The sequence below is a fragment of the Pelodiscus sinensis genome, chromosome 18 (genome assembly GCF_052426305.1).
Source record: "Pelodiscus sinensis isolate ZL-2025 chromosome 18, ASM5242630v1, whole genome shotgun sequence".
Taxonomy (NCBI): domain Eukaryota; kingdom Metazoa; phylum Chordata; order Testudines; family Trionychidae; genus Pelodiscus; species Pelodiscus sinensis.
Genome location: NC_143069.1, coordinates 7,486,183 through 7,508,186, shown reverse-complemented (window position 1 = coordinate 7,508,186; position 22,004 = coordinate 7,486,183). Strand labels below are relative to the sequence as shown.

At 53.0% G+C, this 22,004-nt stretch overlaps 1 protein-coding gene across 1 annotated transcript in view; it reads right to left on the bottom strand.

Moving 5' to 3' along the window:
- Positions 1-22,004, bottom strand: part of LOC102457460 (scavenger receptor cysteine-rich domain-containing protein DMBT1-like) — a 71,333-nt gene that overhangs the window by 16,034 nt on the left and 33,295 nt on the right. Inside the window, exons 5-10 of the mRNA XM_075914358.2 lie at positions 18,227-18,556; positions 16,249-16,578; positions 12,970-13,302; positions 8,252-8,581; positions 5,872-6,201; positions 947-1,276 (exon numbers count right to left, since the gene is read on the bottom strand). Of these exons, the coding sequence (XP_075770473.2) occupies positions 947-1,276; positions 5,872-6,201; positions 8,252-8,581; positions 12,970-13,302; positions 16,249-16,578; positions 18,227-18,556 (1,983 nt within the window). The remainder of the gene's footprint in view (positions 1-946; positions 1,277-5,871; positions 6,202-8,251; positions 8,582-12,969; positions 13,303-16,248; positions 16,579-18,226; positions 18,557-22,004) is intronic.

Genomic DNA, 22,004 nt, shown 5'->3' with positions numbered 1-22,004 from the left:
GCATATGCAGGGATCTCATTTTCATTTCCCCTTCCTTTCCCTTTTGCACAAGAGGTTTTTGTGCAAAAAAGCGCTGGGTAGACAGTGCCTTTTTGTGAAAAAAAAACCCCTTTTGTGCAAGAGCCATTCTGCCTCATTTTTTTGAGAAAATAAGAGCGCTCCATTTGCATTTGCTCTTCTGCAAGAGGCTTGGGCTGTGTCTACACTGGCATGAATTTCTGGAAATGCTTAAAACGGAATACTATTCTGTTTTCAGTTTTTCTGGAAAAGGAGTGTCTACATTGGCAGGCTGCTTTTCCGGAAAAGCCCTTTTTCCGGAAAAGCGTCTATGGCCAATGTAGACGCGCTTTTCCGGAAAAGAGCCCCAATCGCCATTTTCGCGATCGGGGCTTTTTTCCGGGAAAGACTACTGGGCTGTCTACACTGTGTTCCGGAATAAGGACTTATGCCTGAGCGGGAGCAGAATAGTTTTTCCGGAATAGCGGCTGATTTTGTACAGTAGAGCATCGTTGCTTTTCCGGAAATTCAAGGGCCAGTGTAGACAGCTCGCAGCTTATTCCGGAAAAGCGGCTGATTTTCCGGAATAAGTGGCCCAGTGTAGACACAGCCTTGCAGTATAGACGTAGCCTGAGGCAATAAAAAACCCTCCCTGCCCCCCTTTGTGCCCCCCACATGCCCACCTTTTGCACACTCAGCAGGTGGTCGTTAAGTCCAAAGCTGACTGCAAAGAGTTACAATGGGATCTCACAAAACTGGGAGATTGGGCAACACAAGGGCAGATGGAATTCAGTGTTGACAAGCGCAAAGTATTGCACATGAAGAATATAATCCCAACGATACACAGAGAAATGATGGGATCTAAATTAGCTGTTACCACTTAAGAAAGAGACCTTGGAATCATTGTGGATAATTCCCTGAAAACAGTACTGTGATGGAGGAGGGTTACCTGAGCACACAACCCCGGCGTCTTCTCTGTGGTGACAGTTATTGTCTCCCCATGGCCGAGCCTTGCATTCGGTAAGAGCAGCTTCTGTCCCTGTGCACTGAACATCATCCAGCCAGATACGGTAATCTCCTTGTCCAAACCGAGCCCCGCCGGGGGCTGAGACCGCCGTCCCACAGCCCAGCTGCCAGCACACGACTCCAGCATCAGTTATGTCCCAGCTGTCATCGCACACGGTTCCCCACTGCTGGTCGTGCAGCACCTCGACTCTCCCAGTGCAGCGATTGGGGCCGCTCACCAGTCGGAGCTGAACCACGTTTGACATGCCTGAGTCTGCAACATCCCAAGGGAATAACCTTTCAGGGAGGTTCCTATGTGTCTGATCTGGGGGGGGGGGGGGGGCAAAATGGCTTCCGCAGGCTGGATCCAGCTCACCAAGCGGGTTGATCCAGCCTGCAGAGGCCCAATTATGGTCTGGGAGCGGGGAGAAGTGCAGGAAGTTTCCTTAGCCCTGCAAGGAGTGCATGGCACTTAGAAGCACCATGTGCTCCTGGCAGGGTGGGCGGGGACTTTGTGTGCTCCCTCGCCCCCAGACCAATCAGGGCCTGAGGGTCAGGGGAAGCACATGAAGTTTCTTCCGCCCTGCCCCCACCCTGCAAGGAGCACACGGTGCTCAGACGTGCCTAGCAGAGCAGGAAGAGACTTCGCGTGCTCCCCTGCCCCCAAGACTCTTCCCATCGCCAGGGGAATGGATACCTAGGGGGAATCTCTGGGGGGGGGGCAAAGAGTTCATGGTCTGTGGGTGGGGAAGCAAGGAAGTATTCTGGCCCCACCCCTTCCACTTGAGGCTCCACCCCTTCCACATGAGGCCCCGCCCCTTCCAGTGTGGCCCAGGGCCACTTGAAAAATTTCTGAAGTGGCCTCTGCTAAAATATGATTGCCCACCCCTGCTCTGATCACTAGTGACTCTGAGGAACGGAGTTAACAGCCTCAGTGACAGCCTGTCAGGGGTTCACACCTGCTAAGGCTGTAGCCAAAATATAGTATTTTAATGTTGGTATAAGAATGTAAGTCTGGTGTAGACAGGCAGTCCCCGGGTTACGTACAAGATAGGGACTGTAGGTTTGTTCTTAAGTTGAATCTGTATGTAAGTCGGAACTGGTGTCCAGATTCAGCCGCTGTTGAAACTGACCAGCGGCTGACTACAGGAAGCCGAGGCAAAGCTGCTCTGCCCCGGGCTTCCTGGAATCAGCCACTGATCAGTTTCAACAGCGGCTGAATCTGGACGCCTGGGACAGAGCAGCTGGGGCGCTGCCGGGTAGGTCCCCACAGCGCCGCACCTCGGCACTGCGGGGACCAACCCGGCAGCACCCCAGCTGCTCTACCCCAGGTGTCCCCAAGTCAGCTGTTGCTGAAACTGATCAGCGGCTGATTCCAGGAAGCTCAGGGCAGAGTTGCTCTGCCCCAGGCTTCCTGGAATCAGCCGCTGATCAGTTTCAACAGTGGCTGAGTCTGGACACCTGGGACAGAGCAGCTGGGGCGCTGCCAGGTTGGTCCCACAGCGCCGCTCCTCGGCGCTACTGGACCAACCCGGCAGCGCCCCAGCTGCTCTACCCCAGGTGTCAGCGAGAAAACCCTGGTCTGCTGCGGGGTTTGCAGACCAGGGAGATGCGGAGCAAAGCCTCTGAGGACACGGGCGGCGGGACTGCGGCGCCTCTCTGCAGTCCTGCTGCCCGTGTCTCCCTGGTCTGCTGGGGGGGAGCACAGTTAGTGCCCCCCCCCAGCAGACCAGGCTTTTCTCGCCACGGAGGACTCAGGTGGTGGACCGCCCAGACGCACTGCGGTCCTGCCGCCCGCGTCCTCCGTGGCGAGAAAAGCCGCTCCGCGTCTGGGGTGGCCCCCAGCAGACCAGGGAGACGCGGAGCAAAACCTCGGCAAGAAAAGGGGGGTTCTTGCCATAAGACTGGGTTTTATCCTGCAAGCCAAGCCTCAGAGGAGCCTCAAATCATGATAGATGAACCTCCACTCCTCACTCATGCTCAATCTTACTTGGCTGGTAACATTAACTTAAGTCAGGACAGACTGGTAACTATAAATCATCTGCAGGACCTTTGTGTGTGGATGTATAAATGCATATGCAGCTTTTCATACTGTATTCTTAATAAACATGACGGGCTCGTGGAATAAGAGCCTCCGGAAAAGGGCGCTTTTTCCAGAGGATCGGGGCCAGTGTAGACGCTCTTTTCCGGCTTTTTTAAAAGCCGGAAAAAAGCGGCGGACATTTTTATTTAAATGCCGCGGGGGATATTTAAATCCCCCGCGGATTTCCCTACTACGATAGGTGAAATTTACATGCCCCTTCCGGAAAAGGGGCCAGTGTAGACGAGCCCGACATGTTGTCTTTTCCCCTAAAAAAGATTTTTTGCTTTTTTGCGGAAAAGACTACTGTGCTGTCTATACTGGCCCTTTTCCGGAACAGTTTTTCCGGAAAAGGACTTTTGCCCGAACGGGAGCAGCATAGTTTTTCCTGAAAAACACTGACAATTTTACAGTAGATCGTCATTGCTTTTCCGGAAAAGGACTTTTGCCCGAATGGGAGCAGCATAGTTTTTCCTGAAAAACACTGACAATTTTACAGTAGAACGTCATTGCTTTTCCGGAAAAGCAAGCGGCCAGTGTAGACAGCTGGCAAGTTATTCCGGAAAAGTGGCTGCTTTTCCGGAATAAGTGGCCCAATGTAGACACAGCCCCCCTGAGTCTAAGTATGGGGTTCCTGTGCTCTGTTTTAAACCCTCAGTCCATGTGCTTGGAGAACACAAGTCCAGGTATGAGCCCTGCTGAGGGTATAAAATGACCATTTTTCCGAAAAAACTTCACTTATGTCCACACTGCAATCATGTTCTTTCAAAAGAAAATTGAAAGAATGCAGGGGATTTTCCGACATGGGTAAACCTCATTCTATGAGGAAGAACGTCTTTTCCGAAAGACCTCTTTCCGAAAAAGGTGTGTGTGGATGGGGAAGAGGGAGTTTTTTCAGAAGAAGAGGGAAGAGGAAGAAACACAGGTGCCCTGGTGGCCATGCTATCCATAGCAATCACTGCTTACATGCGAGATAGCGTCCAGGCAGTCTGGATACTATCTTTCGAAAAAGTGCAGCACTTTTTCGATGTGCTTTTGCAGTGTGGACGCTCTCTTTCTAAAGAATTTTTTTTGGAAGATCTCTTCTGAAAAAGGTTCTTTTGAAAGAAGCTTGCGGTCTAGATGTACCCAAGGAGTGAACAGAACAGGGAATCATCATGTGATCCCTTGTCTGTCATCCATTTCCAGCCTCTGACAAACAGAGGGTAGGGACACCATTCCTACCCATCCTGGCTAATAGCCATTGATGGATCTAACCTCCATGAATGTATCTTGTTCTTTTTTGAACCTTGTTAAAGTCCTGATCGTCACAACATCCTCTGGCAAGGAGTTCCACAGGTTGACTATGCACTTCACAAAGAAAAACTTTGGATTGATGTTGAGCAGAATTCATCATCAACATGGACACAAATACAGGCAGTCCCCGGGTTACATGGATCCAACTTACATCGGATCCGTACTTACAAACGGGGTGAGGTAACCCCGCACTAGCTGCTTCCCCCCAGCAGACCAGGGAGACGCGAAGCTAGGCCCCCCACCCACCCCGCAGCAGACCAGGGAGACGCGGAGCAGCTTTTCTCAGCAGACACCTCAGCTTGAGAATAAAGGACTGAGGGAAGTGAGGTGTGGGAGAATAAAACTGAGCTCTGGAGAAATGTTTGACTAGAGTTTCCCCTACAATATGTACCAGTTCCGACTTACATACAAAGTCAACTTAAGAACAAACCTACAGTCCCTATCTTGTACGTAACCCAGGGACTGCCTGTACTTTGAATGATGGTCAAAACATGGGACATATGAACCTTTAATGCATCTGGCACATAAATATCTTTTTATGCCAGCTACAACAGTGCCATGCAAATGCCTATTCTCACTTTCAGGCGACATTGTAAAAAAGCAGGCAGCATTATCTCCCATAAATATAAACTAACTTGTTTGTTCAGCAACTGGCTGAACAAAAAATAGGACTGGGTGGATTCGCAAGCTCTAAAGTCTTACTTTGTCTTATTTTTGAATGAAGTTATTTTTGTATATAATTCTACATTTGTAAGTTAATATTTCATGATAAAGAGATTGCACTACAGTACTTGTCTGAGGCGAACTGAAAATACTATTTCATTTGTTTCTTTTTTATAGTGCAAATATTTGCCATGAAAAATCGATATGAAGTGAGCACTGTACACTTTTCATTCTGTGTTGTAATAGAAATCAATATATTTAAAAATATAGAAAACATCCAAAATATTTAAATAAATTGTTTCTATTACTGTATAAAGGTGTAATTAATTACACAATAAATCACAATCAGTTTTTTAAAAAAAGCCTTATTCTGAACAATTGGGATGCAGCCGCCTCTGGTGTAGAACAGGGCAGCTGAGAGACCAGGCACAGAAACTCATGGGCTGTGTAGGCGAGGAAGGAAGGAAGAATCCTGGTTCCAGTCACACTTTGTGAGATGTTATTGGCAAAGCGGAGATGGAAATCATCTGGAGTGACAGGGGGAAGAGCCCCACACTTCATACAGGACCCCTGAGTGACTGCATGGCCCATTCGACCCACATCCCACAAATGGGATCAAGGGTTACCCAGAGCTCATGGTGCTGCGGTGGGGCAGGGGGCTCAGCGCCAGGGAGGGTCTCTCACCGAGGCACATGCACTGCTCCCTGCAGTGCAAGCCCTAAGTGTGATGCTGGGGAGCTGGGGGCCAGAACTCACTGTGAGGAGAGAGCGCCCCTTACTGAGGCTCTGTCCCACTTCCTACAACACCCGTGGTGACGGAGGAGGGTTACCTGAGCACACAACACTGGCATCTTCCCTATGCTGACAGTTATGCGTTCCCCAAGGCTTAGCCTTGCATGCAGAGAGGGCAGCTTCTGTCCCTGTGCACTGAACGTCATCCAGCCAGATGGGATCGGAGCCTTGCCCAAATCGAGACGCCCTTGGGGCTAACAAGGCTGTTCCACAGCCCAGCTGCCGGCACACGACTTCAGCATCAATTAAATCCCAGCCGTCATCACACACGGTCCCCCACTGCTGGTTGTGCAGCACCTCGACTCTCCCGGAGCAGGTACTCGAACCGTTCACCAGCCGGAGCTGAGACTCTTCTGGGATGCCGGCGTCTGCAAACAGCCAAGGGAACAAACATTGAGGGAGGTTCCTGAGCATCTGCAAGCTGCCTCCCAGTGACGGGTGTGACAGCCCCAGCCCCCACCACTGACCAGGCCAATCACTTGTCAAGGCTGATGTTTTCCACTCCCCTCCCTGCCAGCCAGGTGCACGGGGCCACAGCCTGCAACTGCTCCCGCCAGAGCTCTCAGTGAAACATCCCACCTCCCACCCCGCATTGCCCTGATGCAGAAGCCAGCAGGAGGCCTCCTGGGGTGCAGATTTACATCCTTGCTCCTGGCGCTGCTATTGGCTCCTGTGCAGGGCTGTGCAGGGCTGCTTCAGCATATCCGTGATTCACAGCTGAGCATGACCAGATCCCTCCTGTCCATTGGGCAGTTTGGAGCAGCTGCCCCAGGCCCTGTGCTTCGGTGGACCCCATGGCAGCCACTTCAGCCATCCTATGGACAGGGCTGTGGGGCCCAGGGAGGCCTGGAGGATTATTGGGGTGGAGGGGGGGGGGGCGCTGGCATGCCACGGCATGGCAACAGGGGTCTCCACTCCCCCCTCAGCTCAGCAGTGGGAGCCAGAGCTACCCAGCAGCCAGCTCCATGCCATTCTGGCTCCGCCCTGCCTATGTCCCAGCCCACTGCACTCTGCTTCACCGCAGGGTGGGAAACTGAGCTCCCCGACCCCAGCCCGTTCCCCCCCGAGCAATGAAGGGCTCAGGGTAGCAGGCTGGGACTGGAGTCAGGGTAGCTCCTGCTCCCGCCGCAGCAGTGAGTGTCGGGGGGTGGTCCCACCTGCTGCGTGGTGCCTGACCCGCCTGCTCCCGTTGCATCGCCCAGGGAGGAGGCTTGAGGCAAGGGCTGCAATGAGGATGGGGTGGGGCGTGGGCAGAACAGTGTCATGAATTGTCAGAATTGTCAAGCAAAAAAATTTTTTTGAAAAGGAGGCTGCCCCTTGAAGATGGCTGCCATCTTGGGCACCATTTTTAAAACTCCGCAGCTCCAACCTGGTAAACATAGGGGCTACGTCTACACTGGCATGATTTTCCGAAAATGCTTTTAACGGAAAAGTTTTTCATGAAAAGCATTTTCGGAAAAGCGTGTCTAGATTGGCAGGACACTTTTCCAGAAAAGCACTTTTTGCGGAAAAGCGTCTGTGGCCAATCTAGACGCGCTTTTCCGCAAAAAAGTCCCGATCGTTATTTTTGTGATCGGCGCTTTTTTGCAGAAAACAGTACTGTGCTGTCTACACTGGCCCTTTTGCGCAAAAGTCTTTCGGAAAAAGACTTTTGCCCGAACGGGAGCAGCATAGTATTTCCGGAAAATCACTGACGATCTTACATGAGATTGTCAGTGCTTTTCCGGAAACTCAAGCGGCCAGTGTAGACAGCTGGCAAGTTTTTCCGGAAAAGCGGCTGATTTTCTGGAAAAACTTGCCAGTCTAGACACAGCAAGGGAAGCTGGGAGTTCGGGGGGAGCCAGCAGGGGGTGGGGGCTGTTTGGAGTGGCCTCAGGAGTGGCTTTGCGAGCCTCACTTTTGGAGGGCAAGAGCTGCATGCAGCTTGCGAGCCACGGGTTGGCCACGTCTGGTGTAGAGGGAGGCATCACGTGGCCAGCTCCTGGGTCTCTGCTGGTCACGTGGGCCAGAACAGCGTGTGCTCCGCTCCCACCCCAGCCTGGCACCCCCCTAGCATGGTGCCTGGAAAGTGACTCCTCCTGACCCCCTTTCACTGCCACTTTGACACGCTCCTCACTCCCCCGCCAGACGCGGCAGGGGAAAATTGTCCCCGCCGGGCTTCCGTCGGAGGGAAACCGGAAATACCAGACATTTCACATGTCTGGTATTTCCTGGTTTTTTTTACCGGACGGAGCCCACAAATACCGGACAGTTCACGTGAATCCCGGACACCTGGCAACCCTAGTATGGGCAGTACAGTCTTTGAGAAGAGAACCATCTTATTGCTCCCCGAAGCACAGGCCCAAGCACCGTGGCCCATGATGAGCTACCCACCTAGCTCTCTGCAACACCCACAGTGATGTGTTGGAGGAGCGTTACCTGAGCACACAACACCGGCATCTTCCCCGTGGTGACAGTTATGTATGCCCCACGGCCGAGCCCTGCATACAGTGAGGGCAGCCTCTGTCCCTGTGCACTGAACCTCATCCAGCCAGATAATGTCAGTTCCGCGTCCAAAATGAGATCTCCCAGGGGCTGATGACGCCGTCCCACAGCCCAGCTGCTGGCACACAACTCTGGCATCCTGTAAGTCCCAGCCGTCATCACACACAGTTCCCCACCGATGGCCGTGAAACACCTCGACTCTCCCAGCGCAGCGATTGGGGCCATTCACCAGCCGGAGCTGAACCGCTTCTGAGATGTTTGCATCTGAAACACCCCAGGGAAACAAACAATCAGGGAGGTTCATGTGAATGTGATCGTTAGTGACACTGGGGATCACAGCCTCTTCCACTGATGGGACTGAACACAGCTACCATAGAATCCCAGGGCTGGAAGAGACCTCAGGAATCCTCAAGTCCAGCTCCCTGCCCAAAGCAGGACCAACCCAACTAAATCATCCCAGCCAGGACTTTGTCAAGCCGAGACTTAAAAACCTCTGGGGATGGAGATTCTGCCTCCTCCCTAGGGAACCCATCCCAGTGCTTCACCACCCTCCTAGGGAAATAGTTTTCCTTATATCCAACTTAGACCTCCCCCACTGTAACTTGAGACCATTGCTCCTTGTTCTGCCATCCGTCACTACTGAGAACAGCCTCTCTCCATCCTCTTTGGAACCTCCCTTCAGGAAGTTAATCATAGAATCATAGAACCATAGAGCTTGAGGAGACCTCAGAAGGTCATAAAGTCCAGCCCCCTGCTCTAGGCAGGACTAATCCCAACTAAATCAACCCAGCCAGGGCTTTGTCAAGCTGAGACTTAAACACCTCTAGGGATGGAGACTCCACCCCCTCCCTAGGGAACCCATTCCAGTGCTTCACCACCCTCCTAGTGAAATAGTTTTTCCTAATATCCATCCTGGACCTCTCCCACCACAACTTGAGACCATTGCTCCTTGTTCTGCCATCTGTCACTACTGAGAACAGCCTCTCTCCAGCCTCTTTGGAACCTCCCTTCAGGAAGTTGAAGGCTGCTATCAAATCCCCCTCACTCTTCGCTTCTGCAGACTAAACAGACCCAACTCCCTCAGCCTCTCCTCGTAGGTCATATGCTCCAGCTCCCTAATCATTTTGGTTGCCCCCGCTGGACCCTCTCCAATGCGTCCACATCCTTTTTGTAGTGGGGGGCCCAGAACTGGACACAGTACTCCAGATGTGGCCTCATCAGAGCTGAATAAAGAGGAGTAATCACTTTTCTAGATCTGCTGGCAATGTTCCTTCTAATGCCCCCTAATATGCCATTAGCCTTCTTGGCTTCAAAGGCACCCTGTTGACTCATATCCAGCCTCTCATCCACTGTAATCCCCAGGTCCTTTTCTGCTGAACTGCTACCTAGCCAGTCACTCCCAAGCCTATAACAATGCTCGGGATTCTTCCCTCCCAAGTGCAGAACTCTGCACTTGTCCTTGTTGAACCTCATCAGATTTCTTTTGGCCCAATCCTCTAATCTGTCTAGGTCACTCTGGACGCTAACCCTACCCTCCAATATATCTACCTCTGTCTCTAACTTAGTGTCATCCACAAACTTGCTGAGGGTGCAATCCATCCCCTCATCCAGGTCATTAATAAAGATATTGAACAAAACCAGCCCCAGAACTGACCTTTGGGGAACTGCACTTGAAACCAACCACTAACCAGACACGAGCCGTTGGTCACTACCCATTGGGCCCGACAATCTAGCCAGCTTTCTATCCACCTTACAGTCTATTTATCCAATACATACTCCCTTAACTGGCTGGCAAGAACACTGTGGGAGACTGTACCAAAAGCTTTGCTAAAGTCAAGGTATCTCACTTCCACCGACTTCCCCATGTCCACAGAGCCAGTTACCTCATCATAGAAGCTAATCACATTGGTCAGTGAGACCTATGAAGGGCTCACTCTCTACCACTGATATGCAGACACCTCTAAGGTGAAACAGGGCAGCTGAGAAACAGGTGAGGGAAACAGTGGCTCAGTCACTTAGGCAGGACATGGGGGACAATTCTGCATCCATTCACAAAGGTGCCAAATATTACAGGTTCAAAGCTACTCAGCTAAGAAGTTAATTGGCTGGGGCAATGGGGTTAAGAGCCTGATGCTTGACCAAGTGACCCAGGGCCCCTACTTCTTGTGAACAGCAGCAGGCTCTATTTGACAGTGAATCTGACCTGCAGAACTCAGAATTCTCTAGGCCCAAAGCACCAGGTTGGCCCTCCTGTGTAGCACAGGTCAGAGGCATGCCCCAGAGTACTTCCTAGGCAGATCTCTGAGAAATAACCAAGCTTGATTTTAAAATGGCCAGCAAGGGAGGATGGCCCACAGCCCTTGGTAAACTGTTCCAGTGGTTAATAATCCCCTGTAAATCTTCACTTTCTTTGTAATTTCTCTCTTCAGCTTCCAGCCACTGGATCTGGCTAAGCACTGGATTGTGAGATTGAAGCGTGCTTTAGCATCACATTTCTCCTCCCCAGGATGGTAATTGTAGACTGTGATCAAGTGACCTCTTCACCTTCTCTTTCTTAAGTGAAACAGACTGCTGGGTTCCTTGCATCTATCAATGCAGGGCAGGTTTTCAAATCCTTCTTTTCTGAGCCTATTACCTTCGTCAGCATCCTTCTTGAAACGTAAGCACCAGGACTGGCCCCAGGATCCCAGCAGCAGTCACACCAGTGCCACTGACAGAGATAAAATAACCTCCCCACAGCTACTCCAGAGTTCTCTCTGTATGCATCCCAGAGTTGCATTAGTTAGCCCTTTTGCACACAATGTCAGTCTGGGAGCTCCTGTTCAGCTGATTATCCGCCCCCAAAATCTTTCTCTGCATCCCTGCTTCGCAGAAGAGCGTCCCCCATCCTGTATGTATAGCCTGCATTCTGGGTTCTGAAGTGGACAATTTTATATTTGCTCATATTAAAAGACATCTGGTTTTGCTTGCACCCAGTTCACCTAGGCTACGTCTACACTGGCCACAATTTCCGAAAAAGCCATGCAAATCAGGTAAGTCAGGATAGGGAATTCTGTGGGGGATTTAAATATCCCCCGCGGATTTAAATAAACATGTCCGCCGCTTTTTTTCCGGCTTGGGGAAAAGCCGGAAAAAAAGCGTCTAGACTGGCGCGATCCTCCGGAATAAAGCCCTTTTCCGGAGGATCTCTTATTCCTACTTTGAAGGTGCCGGCGAGAATATCGGTGATGGCGAAGGGGACGATCTTCGAGGAACCGACTTCTTTTGGGCTTTTGTAGGTACCGTCAAAGGCATGGCGCAGGGCTCCTTGACGGGAGAATTCCTGGAGACGTGATCGTCATCATCATCCAAAAGCAGTACTGGAGAGTGCTGCACCGATACTGCTGGGGAGGCTAATTGACCCTCCGGTGCCTTAGGCGGAACCGAGCTGCTGCGGTCCACTGGTGCCGCAATCCCCTTTTTAACAACTTGCGGTGCCGCCCCCGGCACCGAGGTGTGACTGCCGCTCGGCACCGCATCAGGTGCCGTGGGTATTCAGCGCGTCGGTGCCGCCTGCTCTGTCGGTGCCGCTGGTTGAATCGGTGCCGGCTGCGGTGCCGTAGTATGCTTCCGCACCATCGGTACCGACGTTTTAGGTTCAGACAGACTGATAGGTTGCCGCCCTTGAGTTATCGGCGCCGATTGTTGCCTGGTAGGCTTGGCGGCAGTGGACGGTGTCGGCACTGAAGATGACCGTCCCACCGACTTATTCCTGTCCAATTTTTGTTTCGTAGGTTTATAACCCATTCCGGAGGTACCTGGCTGGTCACCCTCACTGATTTTAGATCGAGGGACCACGGCCAGAGATCGTGCCGGGGAGACTCTTTTCGCTCGCTTTTGAGTCGACCCGCTCTGCGGTGGAGACGTCCTCGTGCGATTCTTAGAGGGATCTCCTTGAGGCGTTTCAGAAGGCTGCAGAGCCTTATCAAATAGAATGAGCTTCAGCCTCATGTCCCTGTCCCTATGTGCCCTGGCCGTTAGTTTGGAACAATGAGCACATTTGCTCGGCACATGGGACTCCCCCAAGCAGCGTATGCATGCGTCGTGGCCGTCGGACACTGGCATGGGGTCTTTGCATAGCGAACATTTCCTAAACCCCGGTGAACCGGGCATTTTGAATTTTCTGTCTCTAAAGATAAAGAAAACTAGAAAGAACAGTAGGCTTAACTAGCTACGTCCAACTTTAAGAACATTTTTTTTAAACAAATAACTAAGTAACTAACTAACTGTAACTATAAACTGAGGAAAACTCATGACAATTTTTAACTTTTCTATCGGAAGGAGCTGTCTCTGAGGAGAGAGTCCGATCTCCGTCAGCAACCTAGGACGGTTGAAAGGAACTGGCGGAGGGGCCGGACCGCGTGACTGAAGAAACCACGCGAAGCCTGCCGCGCATGCGTGGTCCGGCCGACTACGGCTACGAAAAGCCTCCGATCAGCGGTGCCGGGACGAGCCCGACACCTAGAGTGGAGCACCCACGGGGACCACTCGAAGAAGAACCCTACCTTCTGCAGCAGCAGTGCACCGGGCCAGGACTCACTGTGCAGGGGCAGTGCCCCAGTGAGTCCCTGACCTGCTTCTCACAGCACTCACAGGGGCATGACAGGGCTTACCTGAGCACACCACACCAGCATCTTCTCCATGGTGACAGTTGATATTCTTGCCCCACGGCCGAGCCCAGCATTCAGAGAGGGCAGCTTCTGTCCCCGTGCAGTTAACATCACCCAGCCAGATTGGACCGTGTCCTAGTCCAAAGTGAGCCTTGCCTGGGGCTGATACCGCCGTCCCGCAGCCCATCTGCCGGCACACAACCCCGGCATCGGTTATATTCCAGCCGTCATCACACACGGTTCCCCACTGCTTGTCATGAAGCACCTCGATTCTCCCGGCGCAGCGACTCGGGCCGTTCAGCAGGCGCACCTCAGCCAGGTGTGGAAGGGCTGAGTCTGCAAACACCCAAGGAAACAGTCAAGAGAGATTCCTGTGCATCTTATCACTAGCAACGCTGGGGAATGCAGAGCCTCCCACTGGCAGGTGTCAACAGCCAGCCACAACGGACCGTCCAGGGCTCGCTCCCCACCACAGACTTGCTACCACCTCTGGGGTGGAACAGGGCAGCGGAGAGACAGGCTATGGAAAGCTGGTCCAGGAGCAGGTCAGGGACCCTCTCCACTGTTGCTCACTGTGACCCCGCACCCAGCTACGGCACTGCGGGTGCTCTGTGGCCTCTGAGTTCTAGTCCGACTCACCTGGGGCCTGTTTTAATGAGAGGGGAGGTTTGGCTGCTTAAAGCTGCGATTCTCAACCACCATGTCAGGGTGCCAGGCCACGAACCGCTGGCCAGGGCCGGATTAAGGAGTGGGCTAGCTGAGCAGCTGCCCAGGGTGCCAACCTACGGGGGGCGCTCGGCTCCTGGTGGGCTGCAGCAGCCACCCAGGGTGGGAGCTGTGTTAACCCTCGCAGCACTGACCAGCAGTGGCCTTCCCCCTGCGGCCACAGGGCCCTGCACGGCCAGGCGCAGCCCACCCCAGGCAGCCCCAGGCTGCACGCCATCGGCGGTGGCCGGGCCGACTGGGCAGCGCATGCGCCGTGTGCCTGGAGGCGGGGCCCTGCACCCCGGGAGCGTCACTGCGCGCCTGGGTCCCGAGGCGCCAAAATGGCTTGGGCCAGCCCTGCAGCTGGCTGCTGGGCCACGGTGGCTGCCAAAGCTCAAGCTAGCTCTTCGTGGCGGCTCACAGCCATAGTGACTGATTTTGCCTGGCACTGGGGCTGAAGTGGCAGCAGAAGGAGGCGAAGCAGGAGGCGCCACCCTCCCTCCTTCCCCCTCACACCTTCGGCCTCCGTCCTTCCCCCTCCCCACCAAGGGGTGGCCCTGCCTCTGCGCATGGGGGCACGAGATGCTCTTGGGGAAGGAGGGGCATGAAGGAGGAGGGAGCACGTGTCACTAATGGCCGCTCCCCCTGCCCACAGAACAGTAACAGCCATGCTCCCTAGAGGGGGCAGCCTGCCTCAGAGGGGTGTGGGTGTGGGGTCAAAGGACACAGGGCATAGGGGTGGGGGGGGGTCAAAGGGTGTTAGGCACTGGGGAGCAATGGGATGGGTTGGGACTAGGTGGAAGGCAACACTTTATTTGAATATTTGTTATTTACATTATTAATATGCAAATAAAATGATGCCTGTTCACCAAAAGTTTGTGAATGGGTTTGCCAGTCCAGGATATAAAAAATGTTGGGAACCACTGGCTTAAGGGAACAGCTTTGATGCGCTCCACCTGGGAAGCGGGGAAGAATTATGTTTCCCCAACGCAGCAGGCCTGAAAACCAGGCCTGTGAGATTGCCCAACTCGAGCCTTATGCCTTGCACGATGGCGAGACGGGGGACTGCAACTGATGGCCCACCAGCAGAGGCCACACCCACTGATGCATAATGGTCAGGTGACTAGAAGTAGAATGCTGATTGGACACCTCCAAGGATAAAGATTCCGGTTACTGTCCAATCCTTTTCTCAGCAACTTGTTGCTACGCTAGCTGCGGGCCACACCCCTGGGATCAAATTCCTGCCACCTGGCCTGTGTCCTGATCCTTATTCCCTTTACCCTCCTGTGTGATCTTACTGGATTTCAATAGGAACATGCAGATCATTGTTGCACCCCCTGTGGTGTGTCTGCCCCACATTCTGTGCCAAGTGGGCCATTTATTGCTTAAAAAGGGCATAGGACTCAGGGGCGGCCCGAGACGAGCTGCTGGCAACTGGCGCCCTAGGTGGAATGCGCGATCGGTGCCCCCTGCCTCCAAGATGAGCTGCCGGCAACTGGCGCCCTAGGTGGAATGCGCGATCGGTGCCCCCCGCCTCCAAGATGAGCTGCCGGCAACTGGAGCTCTAGGTGGAATGTGCGATCGGCGCCCCCCGCCTCCAAAGCCCTCAACGGCGGTGCATCATCATTGGGTGCCCCGTTTAACGTGGCACCCTAGGTGACTGCCGAGTCTGCCTATATGCATGGGCCGCACCTGACAGGACTGCAAAAGGGCTTGATCATGTGACTGACTCCATTTTGGGAGGCGCCTGCACACAGGAGAACAATGGATCTCCTTCCACGTGGACAAGATCATGAAAGGGCTCCAGGGGTTCCTCCACTTTGTCCTCAGTCCTGCTCTTTACTACAGAAATATCTTTGCTATGGACAAAGGGCCCAGATGGATTTGTTGACCCATCCTAACAAAGGGTGTCCTCCAGAGACTGTGTGATTGGGGTGTGTAATGTGATCTCGTTAATTCTACTCTCAACCTTTTCTTTCTTTTTATTAATAAGCCTTCTGATTTTAGATTCTAAAGGATTGGCCCAGCGTGCTCTTTTCGGTAAGATCTGAGGCATACATTGGCCTGAGGCGTACAGTGGCTGGTCCTTTGGGACTGGGAGAACCTATCTGGATTCGGTGAGATTGGTTTTTATAACCTCTCATCTGTATAGAGTGGGGCTGGTTGTGGCACAGGTAAAGCTGAAGTGTCCAAGGGGATTGCTTGTGTGACTTCTTGCTGGCCAGATTGGCAGCTGAAGTGTTCTTAGTGGCAGCTTTGGTGCCTTATAGAGGAGGACCCCCAGTCTTGGGCTGTAAGTAGTTCTAAGCAATTCACCCCGATTTGACCCTCTCAGTGGTGTCCCCAGATATATGTTATCTGACACCAGTGTTCCCGATGCCTCTTGCCTGGTCCAAGGAGGGAGGAGGGTGCATGTCCCACAGGGACACATAAACCTCTCCCTGCAGCAAAGTCCCCAACGCTCACTCGCTGGGGCACAGGGCTCACCACAGACTTAGACAGGAAAGCAGGAGCTGTGCTGAGAACTCTCCAGCCTGTTCCAGACAGCGCCCCTGTGCTGTGACAGAGGAGGGTTACCTGAGCACACAACACCGGCATCTTCTCCATGGTGACAGTTATTGTTCCCCCACGGCCGAGCCCTGCAATCGGAGAGGGCAGCTTCGGAGCCGGTGCAATTAACGTCGTCCAGCCAGATGGTGTCAGAACCTCTCTCAAACAGAGCTCCCCCAGGGGCTGCTACCGCCGTCCCGCAACCCAGCTGCCGGCACACGACTCCAACATCGCTTAAGTCCCAGTCGTCATCACACACGGTTCCCCACTGACGACTGTGAAACACCTCGACTCGCCCGGCGCAGCGATTGGGGCCGTTCACCAGCCGGAGAAGACCTGGGTCCGGAATGACCATGTCTGCAATTGCAATAAACACTCAAGGAAATTCCTGTGCACCCAGTCACAAGTGATGCTGATGAATGAATCCCTACCACGGATGGGTGTGACTGGCCTCCTCACACAGCCACTGCATGCCCAGGGCTCAGTCCTCTCCACTGACATGCTGCCACTGGGGTGGGTCAGGGCACAGAAATACGGTTCAGGGCTAATTTTCTGTGGTGCAGATTGTCCCGCATGGCTGAATTAAGAGCCCAATTCTTGACAAAGAGGCCCTGGGTTTCTAGTCCCCAGGGGTGTGTCTAAACTACATGCCTCCGTCGATGGAGGCATGTAGATTAGACAGATCGGCAGAGGGAAATGAAGCTGCGATTAAAATAATCGCGGCTTCATTTAAATTTAAATGGCTGCCCCGCTCTGCCGATCAGCTGTTTGTCGGCAGACCGGGGCAGTCTGGACGCGCCATGCCGACAAAGAAGCCTTTCTTGATCGGCACAGGTATGCCTCGTGAAACCAGGTTTACCTGTGCCGATCAAGAAAGGCTTCTTTGTCGGCGCAGTGCGTCCAGACTGCCCCGATCTGCCGACAAACAGCTGATCGGCAGAGCGGGGCAGCCATTTAAATTTAAATGAAGCCGCGATTATTTTAATCGCGGCTTCATTTCCCTCTGCCGATCTGTCTAATCTACATGCCTCCGTCGACGGAGGCATGTAGTTTAGACACACCCCAGGAGTGGCTGCAAGCTCTGTTTGACACCAAGTCCCACAGCTGGGATCCATGTGCCTCATTAGGCCTGGGAGGGATAGGTGGATCAGAGCAGGGGAGGGCCTCTCACTGTGCCCCACACAGCCCTCTGCAGCTCATACCCCCTCGCTCTGTTGTGGGGAATACAGTGCCACTGTCTGTGGGGCGAGCCCCTCCGGCTGAGCCCCACACTCTGCAGCAGAGACCTTTTATCAGGTAGCGGCAGGCTGGGGTCAGAGTGCCCCCTACTGTGTTCCCCATCTCCTCAGTGCTGCGCTGGGGCCAGAGTCTCACAGTCTCCATAGGTGGTTCTGGGCAGCTGCCCCAGACCCTCTGCTTTAGGAGTCCCCATGACAGTGGCCTCAACTGTCCTATGGATGGAAGGGACCAGGCAGATTATGGGGGGGCCTTGTGCAGGGTGGTAGCAGGAGTCATCCCCCCCTCCTGCACTCACTTTGGTGGTGGGAGCTGAAGCAGCCTGGCAGCCTGCCAGGCTCAGTCCTGCCACCCTCTCCAGGCCCACTCTGCCCTGCTTCTCGACAGCAGCAGGAAGTGGAGTGCCCTGGGGCTGGCAAGTGCTGCTTTCTGACAGCGTGGTGAATGCAGAGGAGGGATGACCCCTGCTGCCACCCCATGCCAGGCCCCATAACCTCCTGGCTTGCATTGCTTTGGGGAAGAAGCAAAGGATCCCAGCAGGGCTTGGGAATGGGCAGAGCAGGAGCAGGGCTTGGGAGAAGGGATGGAGAGGGGTCAGGGATGGAGCAGAGGCAGGGGCGGGGCCTGTGACGGGTGTGAGTGGGTGTGGGTGTTACCACAGACCCCGCACTCCCCTAGAGACAGCCCTGGCTAGAGCACAGGAACTCAGACAGAAAGCCAGACATCCACTCCCTGCAGCACCCGCCGTGAGATGGGAGACAGGGCTCACCTGAACACTCCACGCCGGCATCTTCCACGTGGTTACAGTTGTGCTCTCCCCAAGGCTTAGCCCTGCATTCGGAGAGGGCAGCTTCCGTCCCGGTGCAGTTGACTTCGTCCAGCCAGATACGGCCAGTTCCATGTCCAAAGCGAGACCCGTGTGGGGCTGCTACCGCCGTCCCGCAGCCCAGCTGCCTACACACGACTCCGGCCTCGGTTAAATTCCAGCCGTCATCACACACGGTTCCCCACTGCTGGTCGTGCAGCACCTCGACTCTCCCAGCGCAGGGACTCGGGCCGTTCACCAGCCGGATCGGAGCTAGTTCTGACATGCCTGAGTCTGCAAACACCCCAAAGGAAAATACTCAGGGACGTTCTTTTCATAGAATCATAGAACTGGAAGAGACCTCAGAAGGTCGTCAAGTCCAGCCCCCTGCTCTACGCAGGACCAATTCCACTAAATCAACCCGGCCAGGGCTTTGTCAAGCCGAGACTTAAACACCTCTAGGGATGGAGACTCCACTACTTCCCTAGGGAACCCAGCCCAGTGCTTCACCACCTCCTAGTGAAATAGTTTTTCCTAATATCCAACCTGGACCTCTCCCACCACAACTTGAGACCATTGCTCCTTGTTGTTCCATCTGTCACTACTGAGAACAGCCTCTCTCCATCCTCTTTGGAACCTCCCTTCAGGAAGTTGAAGGCTGTTATCAAATCCCCTCTCACTCTTCGCTTCTGCAGACTAAACAAACCCAAGTCCCTCAGCCTCTCCTCATAAGTCATATGCTCCAGCCCCCTAATCATTTTGGTTGCCCTCCGCTGGACCCTCTCCAATGTGTCCACATCCTTTTTTATAGTGGGGGGCCCAGAACTGGACACAATACTCCAGATGCAGCCTCACAAAAGCCGAATAAAGGGGAATGATGACATCTCTGGATCTGCTGGCAATGCTCCTCTTAATGCAACCTAATATGCCATTAGCCTTCTTGGCTACAAGGGTACACTGTTGACTCATATCCAGCTTCTCATCCACTGTAGCCCCCAGGTCCTTTTCTGCAGAACTACTACTTAACTGGTTGGTCCCCAGCTTGTAACTATGCTTGGGATTCTTCCGTCCCAAGTGCAGGACTCTACACTTGTCCTTGTTGAACCTCATCAGATTTCATGTGGCCCAGTCCTCCAATTTGTCTAAGTCATTCTGTACCCTGTCTCTGCCCTTAAGCGTATCTACCTCTCCCCCCAGCTTAGTGTCATCCGCAAACTTGCTGAGGGTGCAATCCATTCCCTCATCCAGATCATTAATAAAGATATTGAACAAAACCGGTCCTAGAACCGAACCTTGGGGCACTCCGCTAGAAACCGACTGCCATCCTGACATCGAGCCATTGATCACTACCCGCTGGGCCCGGCCTTCTAGCTAGCTTTCTATCCATCTTACCGTCCATTTATGCAATCCACAATCCCTTAACTTGCTGACTATTCCTAATCACTTTCCTCTCATCCAAGTGCCTCAATATGGATTCCTTAAGGATCCCTTTCATGATTTTTCCAGGAACCGAGGTAAGACTGACCGGCCTATAGTTCCCTGGATCATCCTTCTTCCCTTTTTTGAAGATGGGCACTACATTTGCCTTTTTCCAATCATCCGGGATTTCTCCCGATCTTCACGACTTTTCAAAGATAATAGCCAAAGGCTCCACAATGACATTTGCCAACTCCCTCAGTACCCTCGGATGCACTAAGTCCGGACCCATGGATTTATGTACGTTTAGCTTTTCTAAATAGTTCCTAACCTGTTCTTTACCACAACGGGCTGCCCATCTTCATCCCATCTTGTGTCACTTAGCGCATTAGTCCAGGAGCCGACCTTGTCCGTGAATACAGAGGCAAAGAAAGCATTGAGTACTTCAGCTTTCCCCACATCATCTGTCACTAGGTTACCTCCTTCCTCCAGTAGGGGCCGCACACCCTCTCTGATCACCTTCTTCTTGTTAACATGCCTGTAGAAACCTTTCTTGTTATCCTTCACATCCTTAGCCAGTCGCAATTCCATTTGCGCTTTCTACCTTCCTGATAACCCCCCGGCATTCTTGAGCTATACCTTTAAACCCCTCCCTGGTCATTTGTCCAAGTTTCCACTCTTTGTAAGCTTCCTTTTTGTGCTTAAGTTCACCAAGGATTTCCCCTGTAAGCCAATCCGGTCTCCTACCATGTTTGTCTGTCTTGCTACGTGTCGGGATGGTTTCTTTCTGTGCCTTCAATAAGGCTTCTTTAAAATACTGCCTGCTGTCCTGGACTCCTTTCCCCTTCATGTTAGCATCCCAGGGGATTCTGCCCATCAGATCTCGGAGGGAGTCAAAATCTGCTTTTTTGAAGTCCAAGGTGTGTATTTTACTACTCTCTTTTCTTCCTTTGGTCAGGATCCTGAAATCTACCATCTCATGATCACTGCTTCCCAGGTTGTCACCCACCTCCACTTCCCCTATTAGTTCCTCCCTGTTTGTGAGCAGAAGGTCAAGCTGCGCACGGCCCCTGGTCGGATCCTTCAGCACCTGTGTCAAGAAGTTATCCCCAACATTCTCCAAAAACTTCCTGGATTGCCTGTGTACTGCCGTATAGGTTTCCCAGCAGATGTCAGGGTGATTAAAGTCCCCCACGAGAACCAGGGCCTGCGATCTGGAAGCTTCACTCAGTTGTCCGAAGAAAGCCTCATCTACCTCATCCACCTGATTCGGTGGCCTGTAGCAAACACCAACCACAACATCAATGCTGTTGTTTGCTCCTTTAAACTTAACCCATAGACTCTCAACAGGTTTTTCTCCCTCTTAATACTGGAGTTCAGAGCAATCGTAGTGCTCTCTGACATATAGTGCAACTCCTCCTCCTTTTCTCCCCTGCCTGTTGTTCCTGAACAGTCTATACCCTTCCATGACAGCGCTCCAGTCATGCGAGTCATCCCACCAAGTCTCTGTTATCCCAGTTAAATCGTATTTCTTGGTCTGGGCCAGGGCCTCCAGTTCTTCCTGTTTGTTGCCCAGGCTTCTCGCATTAGTGTACAAACACTTCAGGTAACCAGTTGATCGTCCTATCTTCTCCATGAGAAACAGAGGTCCTCCTTTTTTGCCCCTTCCTCTCTGCATTTCTTCCCGGTATCTGACTTTCCCACTCCCCTCAGGGTTTTGGTCACCGTCCCCCGACAAACCTAGTTTAAAGCCCTCCTCACTAGGTTTGCAAGCCTGCCCGCGAAGATGCTCCTTCCTCTCTTGGTTAGGTGGATCCCATCTCTTCCTAACAATCCTTGCGCCCAGAACAGAGTCCCATGGTCGAAGAAACCAAAGCCCTCTCTGCGACACCATCTGCGCAACCACGCATTTACGTCCTCAATTCGACGATCCCTGCCCAGTCCTTTCCCTTCAACAGGGAGGATGGACGAGAACACCACTTGTGCTCCGAATTCTTGGATCCTTCTTCCTAGCGCTACATAATCCGTAGTAACACGCTCAAGATCATTCTTGGCCGTATCATTAGTTCCCACGTGGAGAAGCAGGAAGGGGTAGCGATCCGAAGGTTTGATCAGCTTGGTAAGCCTCTCAGTGACATCCTGAATGCGAGCTCCCGGTAAGCAGCACACCTCTCGAGATTCCAGGTCCGGACGGCAGAGGGATGGCTCAGTCCCTCTTAGGAGGGAGTCCTTGACCACCACCACCCGTCGTTTCCTTTTGGGGGTGGTGGCCATGGAACCCCCATCCCTAGACTACGCATCCCATGCCTTCCAGTAGATGGTGTTC